We start from the raw sequence: 22,259 nt of genomic DNA, 5'->3' as shown, positions 1-22,259 counted from the left end.
CTATAGGGGAAAAAAAAGGATGGATACATTAGAGCAGAATTGCCTCCTTTTACATAACTATATGTTCTTGGAAAGCTTTGTAAGCCAGATTCTTAGGATTCAAGGTGCTTCATTTTCCTCTTAATTAGCATTCAAGGATGTGCCTATAAACCTCCATAAAACAATATGGTGGGACATATGCAAAGACCCAAAGAAACTGCTCCTTAAGAGAACCCTTCAATCCACCAACTGAGAAAAATAGTAAAGGAAACAATTTGATAGTCATATACATGTGGAAGCAGGGGAAAAGAGCCTAAATACAGCTGGGATTGCAATCAACATGCTGGCATCAGGTCAAGGGGTAGGCAGTCAAGAGGGCAGGACTTAGCATTCAGACACCTAGCACGGAGCAGTGCACAGGGTGAATAGGTCGGCATGTCAGCTGGGGTTCCAGGCACAGGGGCTCAGAGCATAAGCCACGGGAGTTGTAGTTCAGCTCAAGGGCACAGGACACACTCTCAATCAGACAACACATATTAGAGTAATCAGGTTCAGGAATTAGGAGTGAGGTTGGGGGCCAGGATGGGCCTGCTAATGATGCCCCAAATTATTAATTTAGCAGCCAGTGGCCTTCAGGAGGCCACCTGTTTCTCAAGCTGAGTCGTTAAAGAATAGCTCTCTTTAGCATACAGCCCTGGCCATCGTTTACCCTCTGCAATGAACACTGCGATTAAGTTCTCCTTACCTATCCTGTGGGGGAATTCTCAACTCATGCTGAACAGGTTGACTTTCTATACCATAATTGCTATTTGTGTCTGAAAATTTTAAGCTAGCAATGCCAAGATGCCTGCTTTCCCGCAGCACCTGCTTATGTGCTCAAATTTAACATGGCAATACAGCACACAAGAGCTCACTGATGCTTAAGAGGATCTGTATGGAGGGAATGTGCAAGGGCAGCATACATACCTACGACAGAAAACTTGGATTAACCAGAATATTTGGTTGGTTTCTAACAGCATGCCCCTCAACAGTGCCAGTTAATTGAAATGTCTGCCTCGAGCATTGTATTTGAAAACTTTTCAGACATACATCAACAAAATTCATGGCTTTCTTCCCTTCAGCACTAACATCCTAATGCCTTTGCTTACACATCCCAAAGCACCTCCCTGGGACCCATCTTATTTAGTCTATGCAAAGGGCTGCAAGCCTTGGATGAATCAGAACCTCAGAAATGTGTTCAACTCACAAAGCAGGGCTGACATATGTGTATGTGCGCATTTACATAGTTTTGCTTCCCTAAACGTATAATGGAGCGTCTGATCACATCAGTTAACTTTCTCCTTTTGCATTGCTCCCCTGGCCCCGCATCGCTCTGGGCCCACTTCTTACACTGAAGAGTGGGAAAGCCACTCTTCTCTCCCTGGTCCACCTGAGCTGAAAAAAGGTCCCAAATTGCCCTCTAGATCACAAATACCTGGCTGTCCCCCTCCTTCTGCCTGGACTTCCTCTACTTACGGATGACATCCCTGACACGGGCCAGCAACACCTAGACTGGGGATGCAGGTGTCACAAGGGGGCTACAAGCTGACAGGTGTGGGCTCCATGGGAGCGGGTGCCTATCCCATGGGATGCAAGGAAAGCAGAGCCAGAAATCTCCCCTGGCTGCCTCATTCTCCAAGATACATTTAGGCTATGAGTGCCGTACCCACTTCCTCCCATGGGGGAGCACTGCATTGACCTACACATGCCGAATTTAGGCCTGTGGCAATACCCACAGCCACAGGTGACCACTGTATCCTGGCAGAATTCTTGCTTTCAACCACTTGTCTCTGGCTTCATTCAACACAATTGGCATCTTCCACAGCTCATTTACCCCTTCTTGGGAAGAATGGTCTTTCTTGGGTTTTTGGTGGATTTCTTTGGGATCAGGTCAAATTAGAATAAGAATAATAAAAGTCCATCCAGTTAAGTGAAAACTTTAGGTCTATACAAAGGAAAAGAATTTAAAAAAATACTATTTTGTACTTAGAGGAAACCTTTAAACTTTTGTCTATTCCTGGTGATGGGAACACAGATTTGGAGAAAAACATGTCAATTTCCTCTAAAAGACGAAATGGCAGGGAAAGCCAGCTCCATATTTGCTCTAATTGTCTAGGGTTTGCAAATTCATGAGGGTTGTCACTCAGTGGCAAGCCATGTAGGAGTCCTGTTTCTCTAACCCAAGATAGTTTCTAGCCAAGAAGGGGTCAGAAGTTGATTTGATTTGGTGTTCCTGTTGGTGGAGGTGTTAATTCCACTCCCATACCCCCGGAATCCTCCAAGGTAAGAGAGGCCCCTGACAACCTTCTAGTCTCTCAATCTTTAGAGAGACCTCTGCTAAGGCTACAGAAGGAGGCCATTCCAGGGCCGCTTTTACTTCCTGGTGGGACAGCCACCACCCAGGATCCCTAGGGCCAGGCAGAGGCTGCAATCACTCACTTGCTCTCAGCCAGCGATACACAGTGACTAGGGGCCAGGTCATCCACCAGGCCATACCTAGTCCATAATTTTGCTGGGGCCTCAAGGGAGGAATAGGTTCTAGTAGAAGAACCAGATGAAGAGGATAAAGGGGAAAGAAAAAGAGGGAAAAGGGAGGAAGGAGAAACAAATGAAGGAGAAACTATAACTAAAAGGGTTGTCTTTCAACTGGGAACCAGCCACTCTTTATAATGCCACTTTCCACGGGGGGAAAATGTGCTCTAAGTTTCCAGTAATGAAGTTGGATATCTTCTAAACAAAGCCATACCCGCCAAGGAAGGAAATATTAAGTAAGCATTCAAGAGAACCAGAAGTTTTAGTCTTTTTTTTTTTTTTTTTTAAATAATCTAGGTCAAGTTTTCTATCAGAATTGAGCTGAATTTTCTTTTTTGTTTTTAAGTTGGGATGGGACACCCAGATATGCCCTAAGATCACAATTTATCCTTGACTGGCTGATCACTTCAGCAAGGTCACTGTTATAGAACACATTTAAAAAGACAATCATTATAGGAAATAGGACAACAATAGCTGCTTCTACCTCCATGCTAGTATTAGGGTCAAGATCATCACACTCTGACTCCTCGGAACTGTTCGTCTCCTTGAAGGGCAGCATGAGGAGGGGGAAGAAAGAGAAAACAGTTAGAACCACAGGCAGCTTTTGCTGGGGAGTGAGGAGAACTTCAGAAAGGCATGAGCAATGGGAAGTTGGGCAGAGAAAAAAACCCAGGTGCTTCTAAGGAGGGGGTGCTGATCACCAAGGGTGGCAGCATGCTCTTTCCAGGGGGAGGAGGCTGGGATTGTGTGCGGCCGAGCATCTCGCAGGAAATAGCAGTGGAAGCAACCACATGAAGCATGAATGCTGGATAATTTAAACTCTTGTCTTCTGTGAGGCTGGACTTCCCAGATGAGAGTGAAGGAGGGAACGCAATTTCTTTTCCCCAAGAAGGACGTCAGAATGGGCTTCGGTTGTTCTTTTTTTTGCTCAGGAAGGGGGAAAAGTGCCAGGTAGATAATCACACGCTATAACAATGTTAAACATGAGCAGTCTAACTCCCATGGTCCAGAGTCAGATCTTTCCAGAAGGCCCAATGTAAGAAAAACAGATCCCATCATTCCAAGATGGACAACAAGGGTCTGCCAAAGCTTAGAATCAGAGGGTTCACAGTAAGATGGTGGATTATTACAAAACAGTAACTTGGGCTTCGCCAACGTGCCTCCCTTTCCTGCCCACGTGTAGGCCTGAAAATGTCATCATCTGAATTCTGGGGAAAAGAAATGAAACTTTACCAAGGCCACAGTGGCCCTTAAATTCCAAACCTCAGACTTCACATGGTTGAAGGTTTGGCAGGCACTCCTAATCTCCTTACCCTGCGTGTATTTTCAAACCTAGGATACTGAATGGGCAGCTTTGGGAACTTTAGTATGAATCAAGCATCTTGCATTTTTACAAAAAGAATGCTGCAGATAATTTTGTTATAAAACATGTGCACGGTATAAAGAGAAAGGTATAAAAGAAAATAAAAGATACTTACGTATTTGAATTGAAGTTGCCAGGAGAAACAAAACATAAAAAATAAATTGATCTTGCATGCAAAATCCTGCTAAACTACTTCCCCTCTGGTCCCCACACTGGGAAAAAAAAATCCCCATCCACCCAAATTGCCTCGTGAGAATGCTGCAGGGTGGGAGTAGATGAGAGGTGGGGCACGGCTCTGGAATACCTTACTCACTTTAACAGAGACTTTGTTGCCCAGAATATCCTTGGGTTTACGAGGCCCTGTGGCTTCATTTTTACCCGTGTTCTCCACTTCCGCCCGCTTTCTCATTCGTAGGGTATGCCATGAACATGACTTCCTGTTGTACCAAAAAATGCACCAATCAAAATGGCAGGTCAGGGCAGAGTGAGGCGGTGGGTGGGCTCACCACCCTTGGGTGAGTCAGTAGGTGAGGTGCTCCAGTCAAGCCCCAGCTCCAGAGGCCCCAAATCTGTGTGCCAGCTCATGTGGTGGCTGGTAGCTAGTTGATCTCACCTCCAATAAGAAGTGAGTGAGGATGAGCTTTGACCCCTCTTGAGAGATGTGCCAGGTTGGCCGCAGCATTTGAGGAAAATATGAGTACTGGATTATTAAAATCTACCAAGGAAAGTTTTTATATCATACTGATGATGAATCCCTCGAGGACTGAGGAAGTCCCTTCCTGAACAGTATGGTGGGTGGTGGAAAAACAGGGTCGGGGCGGGGGGTGGGGGGGGAGTAAAACAGAAAAGATCAGTGTGTTTTATAGTGTATAAGCTACTGGCACTTTCCCAGGACCAGATATAAAGACCCAAAGGGATGATTTTGAGGTTTTCATCCCATTATTTGTATTTGGGCTGTGGCCACTTCCGCACACTGCAGTACAGATAGGACTTTTTTCTGGGGCATTTGACTTGATACATGGTTGAGCACCACTCATTTATCTGGACATTTTAGGATGAAGTGCTTCTTGGTCTATGTCCTCCACATCTCTCAGTGTTTGTGAATAAAAAGCTCTGTCGACCACTAAGAAGTCCTAGAGTTTTCCTGCTGGGAGAAGACCCAACGTGTGCTCTCAAGGAGGTGAGGGCAGCAATCCCCTTTCACACTACCCTTAACTTCTTCCTTCCCACAAGGGGGTTGGAAGCTACTTCACAGACCTGTAAAGAAAAACTCAGAGCAGAGCTCTTGAGTTGCATATATGTCAGGACTCAAAAGACAAAGACAGCAAAAGCCAAGTCACAAAGAACATTAGTGACCCTGGGCAGGCATCCTCAATTTCAGGTGTGGTCACAGAATTTGGATGAAGTTCTATCATTGCCTGGAATAAGTGAGGTTGGCTTTCCTTCAGTGTGTCCTTGTCAAATTTGGTCCTTTGCAGACAGAGCTTGATGAAAAGAGCCTTCAGTAAGGGAGGGAGGAGAGAAGGAGGAGAGAGAGAGAGGCATATGAGATTTAGGAGAAAGGAGAATGTTTCAAAATGCATAGCATCTCCTCCATAAAACTCCATATATGTCAGGAATTTTAGGATGTCCTGACGGTGTTCCCAAAATATTTATCACTAACACACATGCTCAGTGATCACCCTTCTGAATAGGAAAGGGCAAGAACAGTCATGTTCTCAATTTGGGGGTCAAGCGGGCTCCACCAGAAAGCAAGAATCTCTTGGCCAGAATTTCTCTTGTATCTCCCGAATAGGCAGGCTCTCTAAGCACACCAGCAACTCGCTTCAGTTGTTGTACCTGAGCAAGAACCAGTCATGGAAACTAACCTTAGATAATATCACTGTTAACTTCCAACATTCACTTCATATCTTTACCCCCCAAATCCGCATCCCTGACCCAGTTTGAGAACATCTTGAGTCAGGGAGGCCCATGCTGAAAAGATTCCCAGGGCGAACAGCACAGTGCGTGCGTGCATGAGTGTGGGGGTGTGTTCCTGCATTTATCACAACCCTCTGGGTCATTCAGTGTGCTTGGTGAGAGACTAGAAATGTGACAAATAATGTTCAGAAGGAAGACTCAGTAGTATCAGTGGCAGGACAGGGTCAATTTCATATTCTTCTTTCCAGAAGAAGTCGTCATCATGGTTTGGGGAGCTTCCATCTCTTGGCCACAAGCCCAGGAACTGATGTGGAGACAGGGTTTCAGTGACCTTTATGCTGTGGGCATCACAACCAACTCTGCCCCTTGTGGTCACAGCAGTCCCTGGGGAGGGTGCGGTGAGTGTCCTTCCCTGATAAATACTGACAGCCACTTTGAGTCAGACACTCCGTTCCATCCCCACCAACCCCTGCACAAGAGAGGCTGACAAGGAACCAGAATGACCCAATTGTATTTGGATCTGTTCTCTTTCACCCAGGCTCACATCCCTCCCATGGAAGGCAGGAAAAAGGTGCAAAAGTGAAGGAGGAAGTGCTGGGTGCCTGGATAATTAGATTACAAATCGTGGTAAGTGAGCTCTAGAAGGCCGTTGACTAATAAGAACTTCAATGCTTTGAGGGCCTTTATTTCCAAGCCTTCTTAAATGGTACCAAAACAAATGTCTTAAAAGTAAACTGGATTGGGTCTATGGTGCCTTAGAGACCCCCACTGATTTCCAGCTGGGCCTGTGGTTACCTAGAAAGGCCAGGGTGAGGCTGGTAGCCTCTATCCTCCAAACTAGAGAAATGCCAAAGAAGCACTGTGTCCTCCTGTGCCCCTGCTCAGCTATGTCATGGGGAGTCCCTTCCACCTGTGCCATGGATGACCACTGAGCTTGGAGAGTGGTGGGGGATGCAATCTAAACACTGTCTTGTGCTCAAGTCACCACTTCATGTCAGCACCTCAAAGGCGCCCAGCGGGACAGCATCCAATCGGAATCATTCCACATCTCGGAGGTTAGAGAAAAACAATAGGGGCTGTTTAGAAGGGAAGCCTAGTATTGGAGCTTGGGTGACAAAAGCACTTTTTGTGTAGGGAAAAACTGCCAATGCATTCAACCAATTCCTAAAATACAGAAAGGAAAAAAAAAAAAAAAAAAAAGAATTGTTTGCACATTTAAAACTCCCAGAATAGTGAAATAGGGGAAAAAGGGTCAACTAGTCTTTAACCTCATTAAAACATGCTCATGGTGAAAATTTATTTTACATATTTAAAATAGTACATTTAAAATTATTAGTTACATTACAGGTACAATGATGAACATTGTGGCTCTCCATTTATATTGCACAACCTGACTTCATCCATATGGGGTTCTTTAAATAGTGCAAAATACTTTATACAGGAATGTGTTCGAAAGGGTCTTCGCAACCAAACTAAGGAAAAGAAATATCTTACAAATTACCATGAACATATATTAAAGTGACAGGGGAGGGGAGAAGTTAAAAAAAAAAAAAAAGTTACAATCTGTACACAGGAATTGCCATAGACAACCAAAAAGTTCCCTCTCTCCTGAGAGAAGCAGCAGGCCTCTGACCTACACAGGTCTGGCATTGGTGCTAAGGTCATTTTTTGGTGTCAATCAAAAAAAAAAAAAAAAATAAAATATATATATATATATATATATATCAGTAACTTAATACAATATAAATAAAGTCCAGTCCAGTGAATCCTGTGGTGGGTCAAATGGAGCAATGGAAGGCATGCCTTTTGTCATCTAGGGTTTCAGTAGGGTTCTTTTCTTAATGGGGGAGGGGGAGAAAAAAAATGAACAGAAAATTATAACCCAAAAGGAAAAAAACCCACAGCCACTACCGTCAACAACCACAAAAAAAGCCCGGAACAATCCAGCCTGGATGCCCCATGCTGCGTGCGGTTCCAGCACTCAAATATTGGTTCCGGTGGCACTGTCGAGAATAAGCAGCGGTCATTCCCTAGCGTGTGTTTGCATTTTTGTGTTCTTTGTTTGGTTTTGATTTTCTAATCCACACACTCCTCTCCCGGGGAAGCCAACGAGGCACTTACTTGATGCTTCCGTCACTACTTTCTGCTGCCACGGTGGCTTTGGTGAGGGGTGCCAGGACGCTGCCCGGGACCCAGCCCTCGGCCGCAGGGGAACAGTCGCTGGCCGGCTGGTACACCAGGCACATGTTCTGCTGGTTGACGGCGAGGACCTGGACCACCTCACCTTGGCTCACACAGATTTCGTTCTCCTTCAGTGCATAGTAATCTTTGATCACGGCCATGGAGGAGGTCCCATTGCAGCCCCCCAGGTCGCCCTGCTAGGAGACAAGGGCAAGGGGGACATGGATACAGGAAGGCTGGTTCACACAGGTAGCCTTATATCCCACTGCGTGCTTAAAGGCCAAATCCTACTGCGTGCTTAAAGGCCAAATTTCCCACCAGCAGGGTAAATAGCAGGCAGAAGATTATCTTGAGCAATAAAATTAATGTACAAATGTGCTCTGAAAATCTATTTGTTATAGCAATGTTGTATATAATATTATAATCAGGGGTGAATGGGTAGAGAACTGTCCAGCCTAGGGAAAAGCATAAACACACCTTCCACCTGGAAGCCCCTCACTAGCATGCAACCTTCCTGCCAGCATCCTCTAACGTAAGGAAGAGGGTGGCACAGGGATACGTAAGCAGTTGGGCAGAGTGAGGTCAGGGCAAAGGTCAGGTCAGGGTCACACCCCCCTAATGGAAAGAAGACAGACCTTCTGAAACATTTTTTCTTCTTTGTGAAAAAGCATCAGTTTCCTGCTACATTCTGATCTCCTTTGAGACAGAAGTAACAATGAGACATTTGCCCAGTTCAACGGCAAGACCATGACCTACCCTGACCCAACTCTAGTGGGAACAAAACTCCTCTGGTCCTGCCTGTGTTCATTAAAACAAGAGGTCATACCTCTGTGGCTTTTTCACATGACTATACCAGGAAAGCTACTTCTAGACCTGTACCTCCCATGGAGGCCTGGCTACCTCACAGAGCACGATGAGAGCCAGAAATTCTTCAATAAATTTGACAAAAGGCCGTTATGACTTCACCTAATTCACAAGGAGTTTTTAAGGTAGAAAATCATTTCCAGGTAATATGATGAAATAGGTCAGTACAGTTAGTCTAATACAGAATTGAACTTGGATATATTAATAGTTGATTTTTTAAAAATATTTTCATTAATAATTAAAAAATCAATATCATCCAATTCGGATAAAACAAATAAAAGTATAAAATCAGAACATGTAAGTAAAAAAAAAATGTAGACGTTCCTGTTCACAGACCCATTGGGTTCTAGAGGCAACTGAGGCCTAATGAGATTAATGAACTGCCTGAGGTTCTAGGGCAAGTGAGTTACAGAATTTGGGTTGGAACCCAGATTGCCTGAATTCCTAATCTAGCACTTTTCCCATTTATTCCCATGCCTACCACTTTGTAGGGTCCTACACCGCTGTGTGGACGGGTCTACAGTTAGTTCTTTTTTTTTTTTTTTTTTTTCAACGTTTTTTAATTTATTTTTGGGACAGAGAGAGACAGAGCATGAACGGGGGAGGGGCAGAGAGAGAGGGAGACACAGAATCCGAAACAGGCTCCAGGCTCCGAGCCATCAGCCCAGAGCCTGACGCGGGGCTCAAACTCACGGACCGCGAGATCGTGACCTGGCTGAAGTCGGACGCTTAACCGACTGCGCCACCCAGGCGCCCCTACAGTTAGTTCTATGCTGTCCTCACAGTGATGTTTAAATTGTGGATTATCTGTGATAAATGTCTAATCCAAGCCTGCTTTTCCCATTCACACACAGATGAGCCGTTTTCCCACACTGCATCTGTCAGTGGAGGGCAAAGGACTGTGAGCTCACTTCAGCAGCTCATCATTAGAAAGCATGATCTCTTTCAGACGTCAAACACTAGAGTTGTGACTTTTAGGTGATCCAAAGCACGACTACTCTGGTATAAGTCATCATTGCCACTACAATATTACCTTATATCTGCAGGGTTTCTGCAGATGACAATAGCTCTTTAACACAGAATGTCTGAGCACAGGGAGCTGGTCTAACTCACTCAATTTGTAGGGGAAGAAAGAGAAATAATTGAGACGAGGCTGTATTCAGTGGGTTGTTCTGGTAAATGAGCAGCATAAAAAGAAGCTACTTCTTTTTTCTAAAGTGAGCACAGAGGCTGTGCCCTCAGAGTGGTGAGGCTGGGGGTAATAGGCTGTCACTTACCTTGGTGGCCTCAAACTTGTCCCCAGGCTGGTGATAGTCAAACCCTGGACTGCCATTGGAGGTAGATATCTTCAGAGGTGGCAGAGGTGGGTTATAGCTGGAGCCCTTTGGGGGCTTGTCAGAGCCCCCGGGGACAGAGGAGTAGGGCCTGGGGCTGGCTTGGGGAACTCTAGATGGCTGGGACCTCATCACAGCTGTGTTCCTTTCTTTCCGCTGGTACTCAATGGGCGACTGTAGTGCTACAGGGTAAGAGCAGACAGTTACTCTGAGGTCTAGGAATCTCACAAGGATTTGGAAGCTTAGTACACACAGGCTTTATGCCAGGCATAATGGTAATACACGAGGAAGACACTATTCTTGCTTTTAAGGAACTTATGATCTACCGTGAGGACGAAGAAACCTACGTTAATGATGGAAATGCAAAAATGAAACGGTGCCATATATGAGGTACAAAGTGCTGTGCAAAAGGATGGAGAGAAGTGTGTGCATGCGTGTGGGTGGACACTTCTATGGGGGTGGTGGTGGTACTAAGCTTCAGACTGTGCAGGAGGTAGGCAAGTGTGAAGTGTGTCTGGGCAACAGGATGGAGTCAGATCACCTGCAGCAGAAGACCATCGGTGGAGGAAGAGATGAGACATAAGGGAGGTTGTTGGCACCATGACTGAAAAATCTGCAAAGCCCTGCTAACGAGGCTGGGTTTAATTCCAAAGATCTTGAGAAGTGATTGGATTAAATGAACTTGAACATTTGAAATTCTCTCGCCAGAGCCACATTTTGAGGAATATAATAGCCTTGGAGCAGCAGTTGGGAGGAGGGCTGGAGAGGCCGGTTCAGAAACCATGAGACAGTGGCAAGCCAGCGACCCAAGCAGAGCAGAGCCAATGAAAATGTAGAATGGATATGACGTGGCAGGTGTTCAGAGGGAGATTAGACTCTGCCACAGCCTGGATGGGAGAAGAAGCCAAGAACTGATGGTCACTCCGGTTTGGGGTCTGGCAGAATGGTCGTCAGTGGAACTCAGGAGACAGAGGAAAGACATGAGCTTTGTTTTACAGAGTTTAAAATAAGAAAGTTCAAAGGCTTGAGTGCTAAAGAGGTATAGCCAGGCAAAAGTCATACAGGTCAAATTCTGTAATAATGACTTCCACAGCTGGCCCAATTTTGTCATTTTTATCAGTATTTTCTGCAAAAAATATTTAAGTAGGTTAACAGCTGGGGCCCAGAGAACTTTCAATTATAGGGATATTTCTATAGCAATAAGTGTGTGCTTCAGTAGGACTCAACATAGGGTTCACACTTCTCTTTGAGGTCTCAGGAGGGAAAGATTGGCCCTGAGATGCCTGCATATGCCTCTGTAAGTAAAAGGCTAGCCCTACTCTATCATCACATCCTTGTCTCCTGAGTGTGTCAAAGGCTCTTGCCAGAGCTCAGCCTTTCTCCCTGGTGTTCTGTAGGCATTAAATATTTAGGTATTGATAATCGAGTTCAGTAATATCTCCATAATTCACTATAATTAAGAGAAAGATCTCTTGGAACCATGTAAAAGTCTGAATCACTGATTATGCCCAAAGAAATGCAGTTCTAAGTTTTAAGTAGATAGCAGGGAGTTTGGAAGCAGGCCTTATTGAACTAACTTCACGAATCAGTACCCATCACATGGAACTGGGGTATTACTTGATTAGGTGTAATAACTGTGCTGAAGTGTTTCAAAATAATATGGCTTTTTAAATGAATGACACAGCGAGCCTCTGTTCTTCTGCTAGTCAGTCTCAGTTTGTATAGCTCAGGTCTTAGGATCAGGGAAGCTAATCCCTCCTGAGAGGGTTTGTTTCTGGCTGATATACAGCATCTTATGCCTGATCCTGTTTCTTTCTTTGCTTTGTTTGCTAGGGAGTTCATAGATACATGCGTGCCCTACCATTAGCAACTATCTGTAGTTTGTGGTTAAAAGCCTAATTTTAAGTTATATGGTTCTGGATTCAAGTCCTTTTTCTATCACCTACTGTTTTTGTGATCTTGGACAAGTTTACTAACCTCTGTGACTCCTTTTCCTCACCTGAAAATGACAGGGTGATAGGACTTACCTTTCCATGTTGACATGAGGATTAAATGTGATGATACATGTGAATACTTGCTTAGCATCGTGTCTGGCACAGAGAAAGGACTCAACATGTGTGAGCCATTATTGTTACTTCAATTATTTCTAGTTTCAATTTTTTCTTATTTGTCTTTTGTACTGACTTGATAAACTTAAACATCTCATTGTGGCTTAGAATCAGAAATGCTTAACTAATAGAATGCAATATAATGACATATTTTATATACGTGCTCTTTTTTGCACAAAACTGTTTTATCAACAAAGGTATTAATTCAAAGTTCTAGGAGTAAGACTGACACTATAGGGAGCTGGCCGTGTCTGCCTGCTCCCAGTACCGCTGGCAGGTGCACACAGTATGTGCAGCGTGGGCAGAGTAGATCGTCCCTCTTTTTCACACAATGAGCCAACAGAGGCCCAGAGAAATGTCGTGACCTGCCCACAGTCCTAAATGGCATGTCACCTTTCATCTTTCCCCCATAGCATTCAGGTCCATGCCGGACACCCAGCAAGTGCTGTTTGCGCCATGGGAAAGACTCCAGATTCCAGTACTGGCAAGAGGTGACACATCTGATAGTGGATCTGTGTGTGTGTGTGTGTGTGTGTGTGTGTGTGTGTGTATGTGTGTGAGTGTGTGTGTGTATATGGGCATATATGCTTGCTCAGTTTGTGCATGTGTGTGCATGTGTGTGTACGTACAGGCATATGTGCTGAGTCTGTGTGTGCACGTGTGTGTGTGTGTGTATGTGTATGTGTGTGAGTGTGTGTGTGTATATGGGCATATATGCTTGCTCAGTTTGTGCATGTGTGTGCATGTGTGTGTACATACAGGCATATGTGCTTACTGAGTCTGTGTGTGCACGTGTGTGTGTGTGTGTGTGTGTACATACAGCCATATGGGCTTGCTGAGTCTCTGGGGTAACTTCATTACTGGTTATATTCTGCCTTCAACTTCAAGCTCTGTTTCTGCTCAGAGAAACTTCTGAGCTCATCAGCTTGAGAGGTGAGTGCTAGTTTAACACCCTATACTTCCTCTCACATGCCAAGCTCAACATGAAGACAATCCCAGCAGTGAAAAAAATATAGAAATGTAAACAAGGTAGCAATGCCATTTCTGGTTAGGGGGCTCCTGCAGGGTCCGTAGCGAGCTATATTCTGTGTGTAGTCATCTGTTCTGAAAAGTTTCAAAGTATTACCGAAATTCAGTGATCACCTCTCATTTGAAAGGGCTCAGGTTGGCCAGCAAGAGGACTCATCTAGGCTTTTGCACTGATCTGTCAAACTCCCAGTATTTGCTAGGTAACACCAGAGAACCTGAGAAAGTACCAGCCGTTAGCCACCAAATGGGAAAACATAGGTCACTGATCGTTGATGTGCCCAACTCAGCCTTTTGCCACAATTAATACCAACTGGCAGCTGGCCACAAAGCATACACCCTATGTCTAGGCTCTAGAGAATAGCTCTTCTTTTGGAAAGTTGGGGTTTCTTTATCATGTTCCATCTGTTCCACTGGTATATTCAGGCTTAGAACAAATCTAAACAAAGTGTTCCTGAAAACTACAAGTTTGTCATCCATATAAAATGTCATCTGGGCTCATGAAGTCACCATGAGCCCAGACACAAGGAAGCTCAGAGGCATGGGGTTCCCTGAAAATGGCTGCTGGAAGCCAGGCCCACTGATACCTACCATTTAGGAAGTCTCGCTGTGTTTCTAAGACTTGATTGATGTCCTGCACCCAGGCCTGCTGGATGTCCGCGTTGGCAGCTTGCAGAATGACCCTCTCTGAAGTCTCCCTGTTCATGAGTGCAAACTTGCAGGGGTCATTGTCCACGTTCTCCTCCAGGACCAAGTAATTCATCTGGAAGAACCCAAGTTGATTCTTTTGGTATTTAAGTGGTTTAAAAAAAACAAGAGCACCCTGTATACACTGTATGTTAGCCATCTTGACAATAAATTATATTAAAAAAAAATCAACAACATATTATACTTCCTCAAAGTTTTTATTTCAGGAGACATTTCCACAATTTTGTCCTGGATCTAATAGCTAAATACTTTGGTTTCTGTCTTTGATGAATGACATGGTACTGGAGAGCCTGCAGGATCTGTAGGACCTGCACTCAGCCTGTCTTTTTCTTTCAAAATATTTAACCTTCATGCCCCCTGCATGTTGGGCTGAAAGACTGTCAAGGTTGTGAATTGGTACTCACGCCAGGTCTCTGTCTCAGGGAAGCAGCTCCCTGGGTTTGGCTCTTCCTTGCTCTTTTTAAAAAAAAATTTTTTTTTTAACGTTTATTTATTTTTGAGACAGAGAGAGACAGAGCATGAACGGGGGAGGGTCACAGAGAGAGGGAGACACAGAATCTGAAACAGGCTCCAGGCTCTGAGCTGTCGGCACAGAGCCCAACGCGGGGCTCGAACTCACGGACCGCGAGATCGTGACCTGAGCTGAAGTCGGATGCTTAACCGACCAAGCCACCCAGGCGCCCCGGCTCTTCCTTGCTCTTTGTCATCCCCACTGGGAGCCTTACCTTGATGCTCCTTTTGAACATGTAGCCCGGGGTGAGGGATCCCTTCCTTAGCAGTTCACTGAAGATGACGATTTGCTCAAAGAGGAACACGCGCCTCTCCTTGGTCCGGGACTGCATGCCCGCGTCCAGCTCAATCACATAGAACGTGTCCTGCTGCAGCAGCTTCCCCTGAGCGGTCAGGGTGCCCTGATGGAAGGAGGTGCTGGGGTGAAGGAAGTGAAAACCCGGCAGGGGGCCACAGCCCTCTGGGTCCACAGGACCTGCCCCACTGAGGACACAGACAACAGACCTGGCACTAAAAGCCCCAGGACTCTAGTAAGAGATTGAATTAAGACCCATCCATTCAGCTAGGGCAGATACAGAGCTCTGGGGGAAAAGGGAAAGAAACCACTAAGAAGCAGCTGTGAGAAAATGCCAGAAGGAAGAAAAGTAAAATTATTAGCTAAAACGATGTTCAGGAATTATCCTGGCTCTTCTTATTTTTTATTAAAAGGAGAGCAGAAAGTAGGGGACACCTGTAGCCTTTCTGCCCCTAGGGCTCTGAGAATTGTTGCCTTCCTGGCTCCCTCGCAGCATGGGCCAAGGACCTCGGCTACCCTTATGGCCACAAACCAACCTGTGGCCAAGGGAAGTGATACAGGCAGGACCACAGGTAATCTGAATTGGGCCGCTCTCCTCTCCATCTGTTATTTCAGGATGAAGTCTTAGAATTAGTCTAATTCTGAAGTCTTAGTCTCCTGCTACCGATCAGCAGGTGAAGTTGGAGTACCATACACAGGTGCCCATGTTTTATAAGCTGATAGATATTTCTTTGGGTCCTGTGATCCTTCTTAAAATGCTTCCAGCTAGCAGGTCACTTGCCAGCCTAGGTAGTGGAGCCTATTTGGTTTGCCAGTTTCTAACCCGATTTTCAGAGACATCTTCACATCTTCAAAGGGAATATGGCCCAGCCCAGCAGGTCTTCAGAGATGCTATTGGAGACCCCTGCTTTCTCTACTGTTCTGCAGCAAGAACACGCCGACACCTGAGATAGCAGCCAGAGGGCCACCTCTGAACCATACTCTCTCAGGTGACGACTTTCACCCTTCAGTAAAAATGTGGGCCATTTGCTGCACATGATGCCTTATTCCAAATAGTACCCGGCACATGGGTCATTTTTCTTCCCTATTCCTGAGAAATGCCTGCCCTCTGCTTGGATCATGGCTCCTTATTGCCAAGGTCGGCAGCCAAACAGGCTTATCTCTCTCTGGTCCAGAGTTAATATTAAGCCAGTGACCAGCTAGCCAGGAAAGCTCTAAAAGCTCTATTAATATTACATAAGAACCTGACCCATGAATGATAGCCCTTCTGATGCTGAAGGGAAAGCTAGAGGATTTAAAAGACAGAGAGTCTCTAAGTGGGGAGGCTAACTTCTCCCTGGTCTAAAGCCCTGGGCTTCAGAAAGGACGTAGGGACATTCATGGCCCTTCTTAATTAGCTGAAGGAATGCAAAGAAGATTCCCTGCAACTGGATGGAAAAAGGAGATGGTGGTGTTTGACTGAAAAGAGAAGGTAATTTTGTCTGTGTGTGGCCTTCTGTGGACATACACGTGCATGCACGACACAGCTCCTGTGGAGTCTAACTTGAGCCAACACAGTCAGATGCTCTTCCCCTGTTAGTGGTCAGCACCTCCAAAGACTCAGAGAAGGTCAAGCCAGACTCCTCCTCAGAAACACGGGGACATCAAGGCTTAAGACCAAAAGGGATTACTTGGTTTGTTCAGAATAGCCTCAGACCTAGCATAGCCCCAAGGGAAAAAGTGTAAAAGTTCATCCAGTATGACTAGAGGAAAACCATGTAAGAACGCAGAGTAGATTTCTGCTGCAAACCCCTGCTTACTCTAATGCCACAGGTGTACCGTGGAGAATCAGGAATCTATGAAAAATAAACAGCAAAGAAAAACTCCACATAGTTCCTGGTCATAACAAAGCAGTGGCAGACAGGGACACCAGAAAGGCCTTGGAGGGCAAGGAGGACAAGAGAATTTGGCTCAAGAATATCATGAATCCAACTAATTAACACAAACCTGAATGTAGCATCTCCTAAATTTACTTATAGACAAGTCTGCTGCTTTTCTTTTTTCTCTTTTCTTTTCTTTTCTTTTCTTTTCTTTTCTTTTCTATTTTAATTTAGCCAAGGAAAAAAAGCTTTTACTTTCTTTATTATCTCAACTTCTAGGAACCCCTTTTCTCTAGAAAGTAATAAAGTCTTAGGTTGCAGGATTATCAGGAAACAGGATTAGAAGATCCCCACCTTTCTCTAAGTCGTTCAACAATTATTAAATCCCAGTCAATAATTGTGTCAGTTCCAATTTTATCACATTAATTCTCAGATTATATGTAGTTAGCATATGAGGTTTGGATATAAACTAACAGCAGCCACTTAGCCAGCTTAAAGTAGGAAAGTCAATTTTTTCTTCAAAGGTTCACCTTTATTGGCTGAATTACTCCCCCTGTCCAATTCATATGTTGAAGTCCTAACCCTCCAGTATCTCAGAATGTGACCATATTGGGACATAAGGTCTTTACAGAGGGAATGAAGTTAAAGTGCGGTCATTATGGTAAGTGCTACTCAAACATCACTGGTATCCTTATAAAAAGGGAAGAGTTGGACACAGAAAAATGTGCAGAGGGAGGACAATGTGAAGACACAAGAAGAATGTCATGTGAACATGAAGACAGCAATCTACAACCCAAGGAGGGAGGCCTGGTCAGATCCATCTCTTACAACCTTCAGAAGGAACCACCGCTGCCTATCCTTGATCTCAGACTCCTAGCTTCCGGAAAAATGAGACGATAAATTCTGTTGTTTAAGCCACCCGGTGGGACTTTGTTATAGCAGCCCTAGCAAACTAGTTCATTCACAGAAGCCAAAATTTTGGGGACTTCTAGCTGTTTCTCTTAAGACTTGGTTCTCTTCTTCAAAGAATAGAAATGTGCACATGATATGTTAAAGCTTTAAATGTTCATTTAACTGAAAAGCCAGCCAATATGTGCATCTCTTTATTAGAAGCATCCTCTCTAAGAAAAAAAAAATGTGTTCCAATTTTCCTCAGGTGTACTTCCATGCCATAGTTCTGTGCTCCCTCAAATTCCCAGCGCTCACTCCTCAAGCAAGCAAGAAAGGAAAGAGGTTGCTGCCAGGTCCACAGTTACAAGGAACTTTGGGTCTTTCCAGCCCCATTGGAATTGTGACTCCAGCTTTGTGGACTGCTCTGTAACTTTCTCTCACTGCCCTATCACTGCATATCCTAATTAGATAAATCTTCTGGGCCCGTGAGCCAGAGAGACCTGGAACAAAGGCACAGATGGTAAGTGGAGGCGGCAGCGGAGGCAGGCACAGGGCTTCAAAGGGAAACTGCCTCACAGCCCAGGCTCCCGCTGTCCAGAAGAGAGAGGCTCGGAAGCATTCTTAAGGGCTCACCTCAAAGCCCTGCAGGCGTCCCAGATTCATCATGTCATTGCAGCGTTTTGGAACAAGGCACATTAACTCCACTGCTTTCTGTGGGAAAGAACAACAGTGGCTCAGGAAGGGGATGAACACTCATGCAGGAAGCTTAAGGCAATTCCGTGCTGGAAGTCAGGGACCTCCTAGCGGCTCCTTCATTCTAGGAAAGGACATTGGTCCCTGCCACCCACTCCTAGAAAAGGGCAGGGGTTTCTGTTCTAGCTTGGGTGTTGGTCATCAGTATAGGGCTCCAAATGAACCAGTGACCACCTGTGGGGGGCACGCTACCCAGTCTGCCTTTTCCTCCTTCCCACTTTCATTTAGCAATTCTCTTTCCTTCTCATATTTTCTTTCTTCTTTGTTGCTTCTTGGCTGCCTAAGCAACAGCTTAGCCTGGTTTGCGAAACACTAGAGGTCTGAACCTAAAATAACATGCCAGAATGGTCTATAACCTCTCTGGCTTAAAATAATCCCCATGGCGACATTGTCTCAAAGGACTTCACTTAGGGAGTAATCCTTGGGGGTAGAAGAGGGAGTGAAAGTGGGATATGTTATATTTTGAACTCCAATAGTACCTGGATTCATGGATAAAACTGCACACTGAAACACTCAATCTCTGAAGGATGTCAGGGGACTTAAATACCCCCCTTTCTTATCCTATGTCACTAGAGCCACATAGAGAACAGGAGTGGGGTGAAACTCTGCTCTGTCCCAGGACAGAATTCTTGGGTTCCAGAAAAAGACTCAATGTGTTCATTATTACTTGCCATTTCTCATCTTGTGGAGCACTTGTTTGCAAGGGGCTCTCACTGAGAGGAGTTAGCCTGGACCGCTGGTCCTCTAGAGCCAGCTCTTCCCCGTTAGAGACAGATATCCAACACTGGCTCCTAGAGCAGCCAGCATTGTGAGCAGAAGACTCACCTCGATATCTGAACACTCCAAACCAGCCTTCTCGCTGTATCTCAGGAAGTCCTAGCAAGTGGGGGAAGCGGGGATGGGTGCGGGAGGGTGACATCAGTTAGGAAAACAGAGCACTATAAAAAAAAACCCAGCATCATAAAACCTGTGATGATACCCAGGCTACTTTCCTCCCTAACAGACATGACAGTGCATTGTAGAAGCTGAGATATGAACTTATGAGTCATATTGGAAACAACAACATGGAGAAAAACCCCAAATACTCAGAGATTAAAAGTTATGGGAAAAAGGAGGTGGGGAGGGAGGGAAGAAGGGAGAGGGAGACTGTGAGCAGGAAGGGGGGGGGGGGGAGTTATGTCCAGAAAGGCTGGGAGAAAGGAAAGCTCAACCTCTCTCTTCCATTTACCTCATATTCTGTAAGACAAATGAAATTAAACCATTGTAAAAAAGTAAAATATGATCAAATTGTAGGTATTGCTCATCTAAGCTTTTGAGGGAGGGTCTTGCCTTTGCTTTTCTTTCTCCTTGTGGTTGCTCTATTTTTATGCTCTTACTATTTTTTTATTTTTTAAAAGTCCCAAGTTAGTGATGATGACAAAGGAAGAAAGTGAATTGAAAGAAAGATAGTGAACGAAAAACCAACCTTAAAGGCAGGAATGGCTTGCGTGCAATTTATTTGGAGGCAGAGCTGACACAAGAAACCAACAGGCAAGGTAAGAGCCCACAGATGCCCCCGCTAGTTCGCGGGGAAAGTGTGGTGGAGACTGAGCCTCACGCTGACCTGCTCACCGGCTCAGAGCCGGAGAAGACCCTTCTCCGGCTCTGACCCGGGCTCACAGCTCTCTTACCTTGAGGAGCAACTGGTATTTTGTGATTCTCTGAATGGGCTTGATAAGGAAGTCACTAAGTGTCAGCCTTTGATTTATCTCCTGTTTCACCTCCTGGAACGCGAGGGAGATACGTTAGGGGAAAAAAGAGCCAAAGAACTGGGGTCCTGGGGATTAGGGTTCGAGGTGACACAGACAGGACTTCGCTTTTGCCAATAAAGTTTTAGAATCCTCAACCCACATGAGAGGTGGAGTTGCCCACACAACTGCCAATGTGTTATTAACAACACGCAGCACACATTGCCACACCATTCTGCACGTCTAGCACTTTCCCACCCTGTGTCCTCACCCTAGCCCTGGGGACAAGCTGGGATGGGTATTCTGTTCTCTCTGCTGCTCAAGGGCCCACATCAGGAATGAAGGGCTTCTCCTGGGACATAGGCCTCACGGGCTGGGCCCTCAATGCAGATCTGCAAACACTCAGCTGAGAGCTCTTTCCAAGGGACAGCCTTGCCTCTCCTCCAGCAAAATAAGCATTTCCAGGTTGGGGCAAAACAAACACTTTATGGTGCTTGACAGAACCTCTGGGAATGAGAGCAGAGAGCATGGGGTGACTTGGAGCATGGGGACAAGGAGGAGGGGCCTCCAGGGACTGGCAGGAAGTGTGTGGGCACGGTCTGAGCTGGGGTCACCAAAGGGGGACGGAGCTTCTGAAGCAGTCTCTGGCTGACAGTCATTCCGCAGACAGAGGCTTCTGAGAGCTGTTCACACCCTGGGTGCCTCAGCTCCTCTCGAGGAAAGGTGGTCATCGGGAATCTAGCTAATCTGACAGCCCCGTCGAGCCAGCTCTCCCTGTCCCGAAGGGGTCACGGCACTGGATGGGGGGGTCTGGGGATAGATAAGGCTGGCATTTCTGAATGTGGCTGCCTTGGCCTGACTTTCTTCCCCCACCCGGCCCAGCAAAGCCTGAGCAGCTTACTTCAAAGTAAGCGTCGTACTCCGCGACGATGTACTCTGAGCGCGGCTTGTTCTGGCAGTACCACACGTAGATGTGCAGCTTCCGCTCCTGCAGAGGCAGGGAAGAAGGCACTCAGGCACCCTGCACCTCGGGCTCCCAGGGTGCTGGTCTGCTCACCCTGAGAACAACACACACGCTCCACACTTCGGGGACACGCCAAGGCAGTTAAATATTGACGGTAGGAGAGTACGTGCGCTAGGCAAGAGCCCATCTTTCAAATTGCCAAGGAGGTTACAAAAAAGGCAACAACTCAGAGAGGGACAGGAGGGAAGGCAAGTCGAGGAAGAGCAGGAGAGAGAAGGAATTTTCAGAGGCAAGCACAGGAGCAGGTGGGGGTTGGGGGGGTGAGGAGGGTGGGTGGAGGGGGTGGGCAGAGAGGGGGAAAGAAGAACTCACGTGTTTGATGAAGAGCTGTGCCAGCCTGTCTTGCTCCTGGATACATTTTTCCAGTTCAGCCAGGAAAAAACTAAAAGGAGGGAAGGGGTAAGGGAAGGAAGCCACGTCCTTCAGAACTGCATTATTTCTCGGTGAGGAGATAAACAACACCAGAGGCTCCCCAAACCCTACCCTACCCCTAAGGCCAGATGCAGGGGGAGGGTGGGAGGGTCCTGGATTCCTAGGACGTCCCCTGGTCCTGGTCCTCAGGACAACATAGCACTTACTCCTTATGCCAGTCGTAAATCTGGTGAATATTTCCAAACACGATTTTATCCTTTCCTCGCATGTCCTCAGGGACACCCTTTTCTTCTATTCTCTTCATGAAGCCCTGTAGGGCAGAGGCAGCGGTCAGCAGGGTGTTTTCAGGAGACAGCTTTCTTGACAAGCCCCATACCGCAGCCCCGCGTAAGTGCCCACTCTCTGTGGTTTCTCAGTGTGCAGCCAGGACTTTACCCCGTGCAGAGTGACAGACACAACTCTGACGGAGCTCTGGGTCCCTTTTGTTGTCTCCAACCCCTTAAGAGAAAGTCTTTCTCACCCAAGTATCTAAATGCCCCTAAAGTAAATCCCTGAGGAGAGAGAGCTGTTTTATATACTACCAAGTTGACTCCTAACTGTGGACTTGTCCAAGGTCTTGTCTTACGCGTGGACTTTTGCTTGTCCTCTCGGTAGCCAAAACATCCTTCTTAAAATCTAAGGAGACTCTAAGCCTCAAGCTCTCACTAGGAGTGTCCTGCTTAGTGCCCATGGGGACCGGTAGTTCTGAAGAATATATGTCCACATGGTTAAATG

The 22,259-nt window shown here is 45.9% G+C and overlaps 1 protein-coding gene across 12 annotated transcripts in view; it reads right to left on the bottom strand.

The window, feature by feature from the left end:
* KALRN (kalirin RhoGEF kinase) overlaps positions 1-22,259 on the bottom strand; it is a 668,576-nt gene that overhangs the window by 36,102 nt on the left and 610,215 nt on the right. For 5 of the 12 annotated variants that reach the window (XM_078453074.2, XM_078453073.2, XM_060639741.3 and 2 more), the window contains 10 exons: positions 21,692-21,795; positions 21,426-21,495; positions 20,991-21,077; positions 20,033-20,125; positions 19,188-19,238; positions 18,243-18,320; positions 14,780-14,965; positions 13,938-14,109; positions 10,156-10,394; positions 7,106-8,208 (listed from right to left, as the gene is read on the bottom strand). In XM_078453074.2, the coding sequence (XP_078309200.1) occupies positions 7,951-8,208; positions 10,156-10,394; positions 13,938-14,109; positions 14,780-14,965; positions 18,243-18,320; positions 19,188-19,238; positions 20,033-20,125; positions 20,991-21,077; positions 21,426-21,495; positions 21,692-21,795 (1,338 nt within the window). In that variant the 3' untranslated portion in view covers positions 7,106-7,950. Of the gene's footprint in view, positions 1-3,034; positions 3,095-4,226; positions 4,351-7,105; positions 8,212-10,155; positions 10,395-13,937; positions 14,110-14,779; positions 14,966-18,242; positions 18,321-19,187; positions 19,239-20,032; positions 20,126-20,990; positions 21,078-21,425; positions 21,496-21,691; positions 21,796-22,259 lie in introns of those variants that run through there. The other 7 variants (XM_078453072.2, XM_060639742.3, XM_060639743.3 and 4 more) reach the window with 3 other exon arrangements.

Source organism: Panthera onca, chromosome C2 (assembly GCF_046562875.1).
Source record: "Panthera onca isolate mPanOnc1 chromosome C2, mPanOnc1 haplotype 2, whole genome shotgun sequence".
Taxonomy (NCBI): Eukaryota; Metazoa; Chordata; class Mammalia; order Carnivora; family Felidae; genus Panthera; species Panthera onca.
The sequence above is the reverse complement of the archived record's forward strand: the minus strand, read 5'-3'. Positions and strand labels throughout refer to the sequence as shown.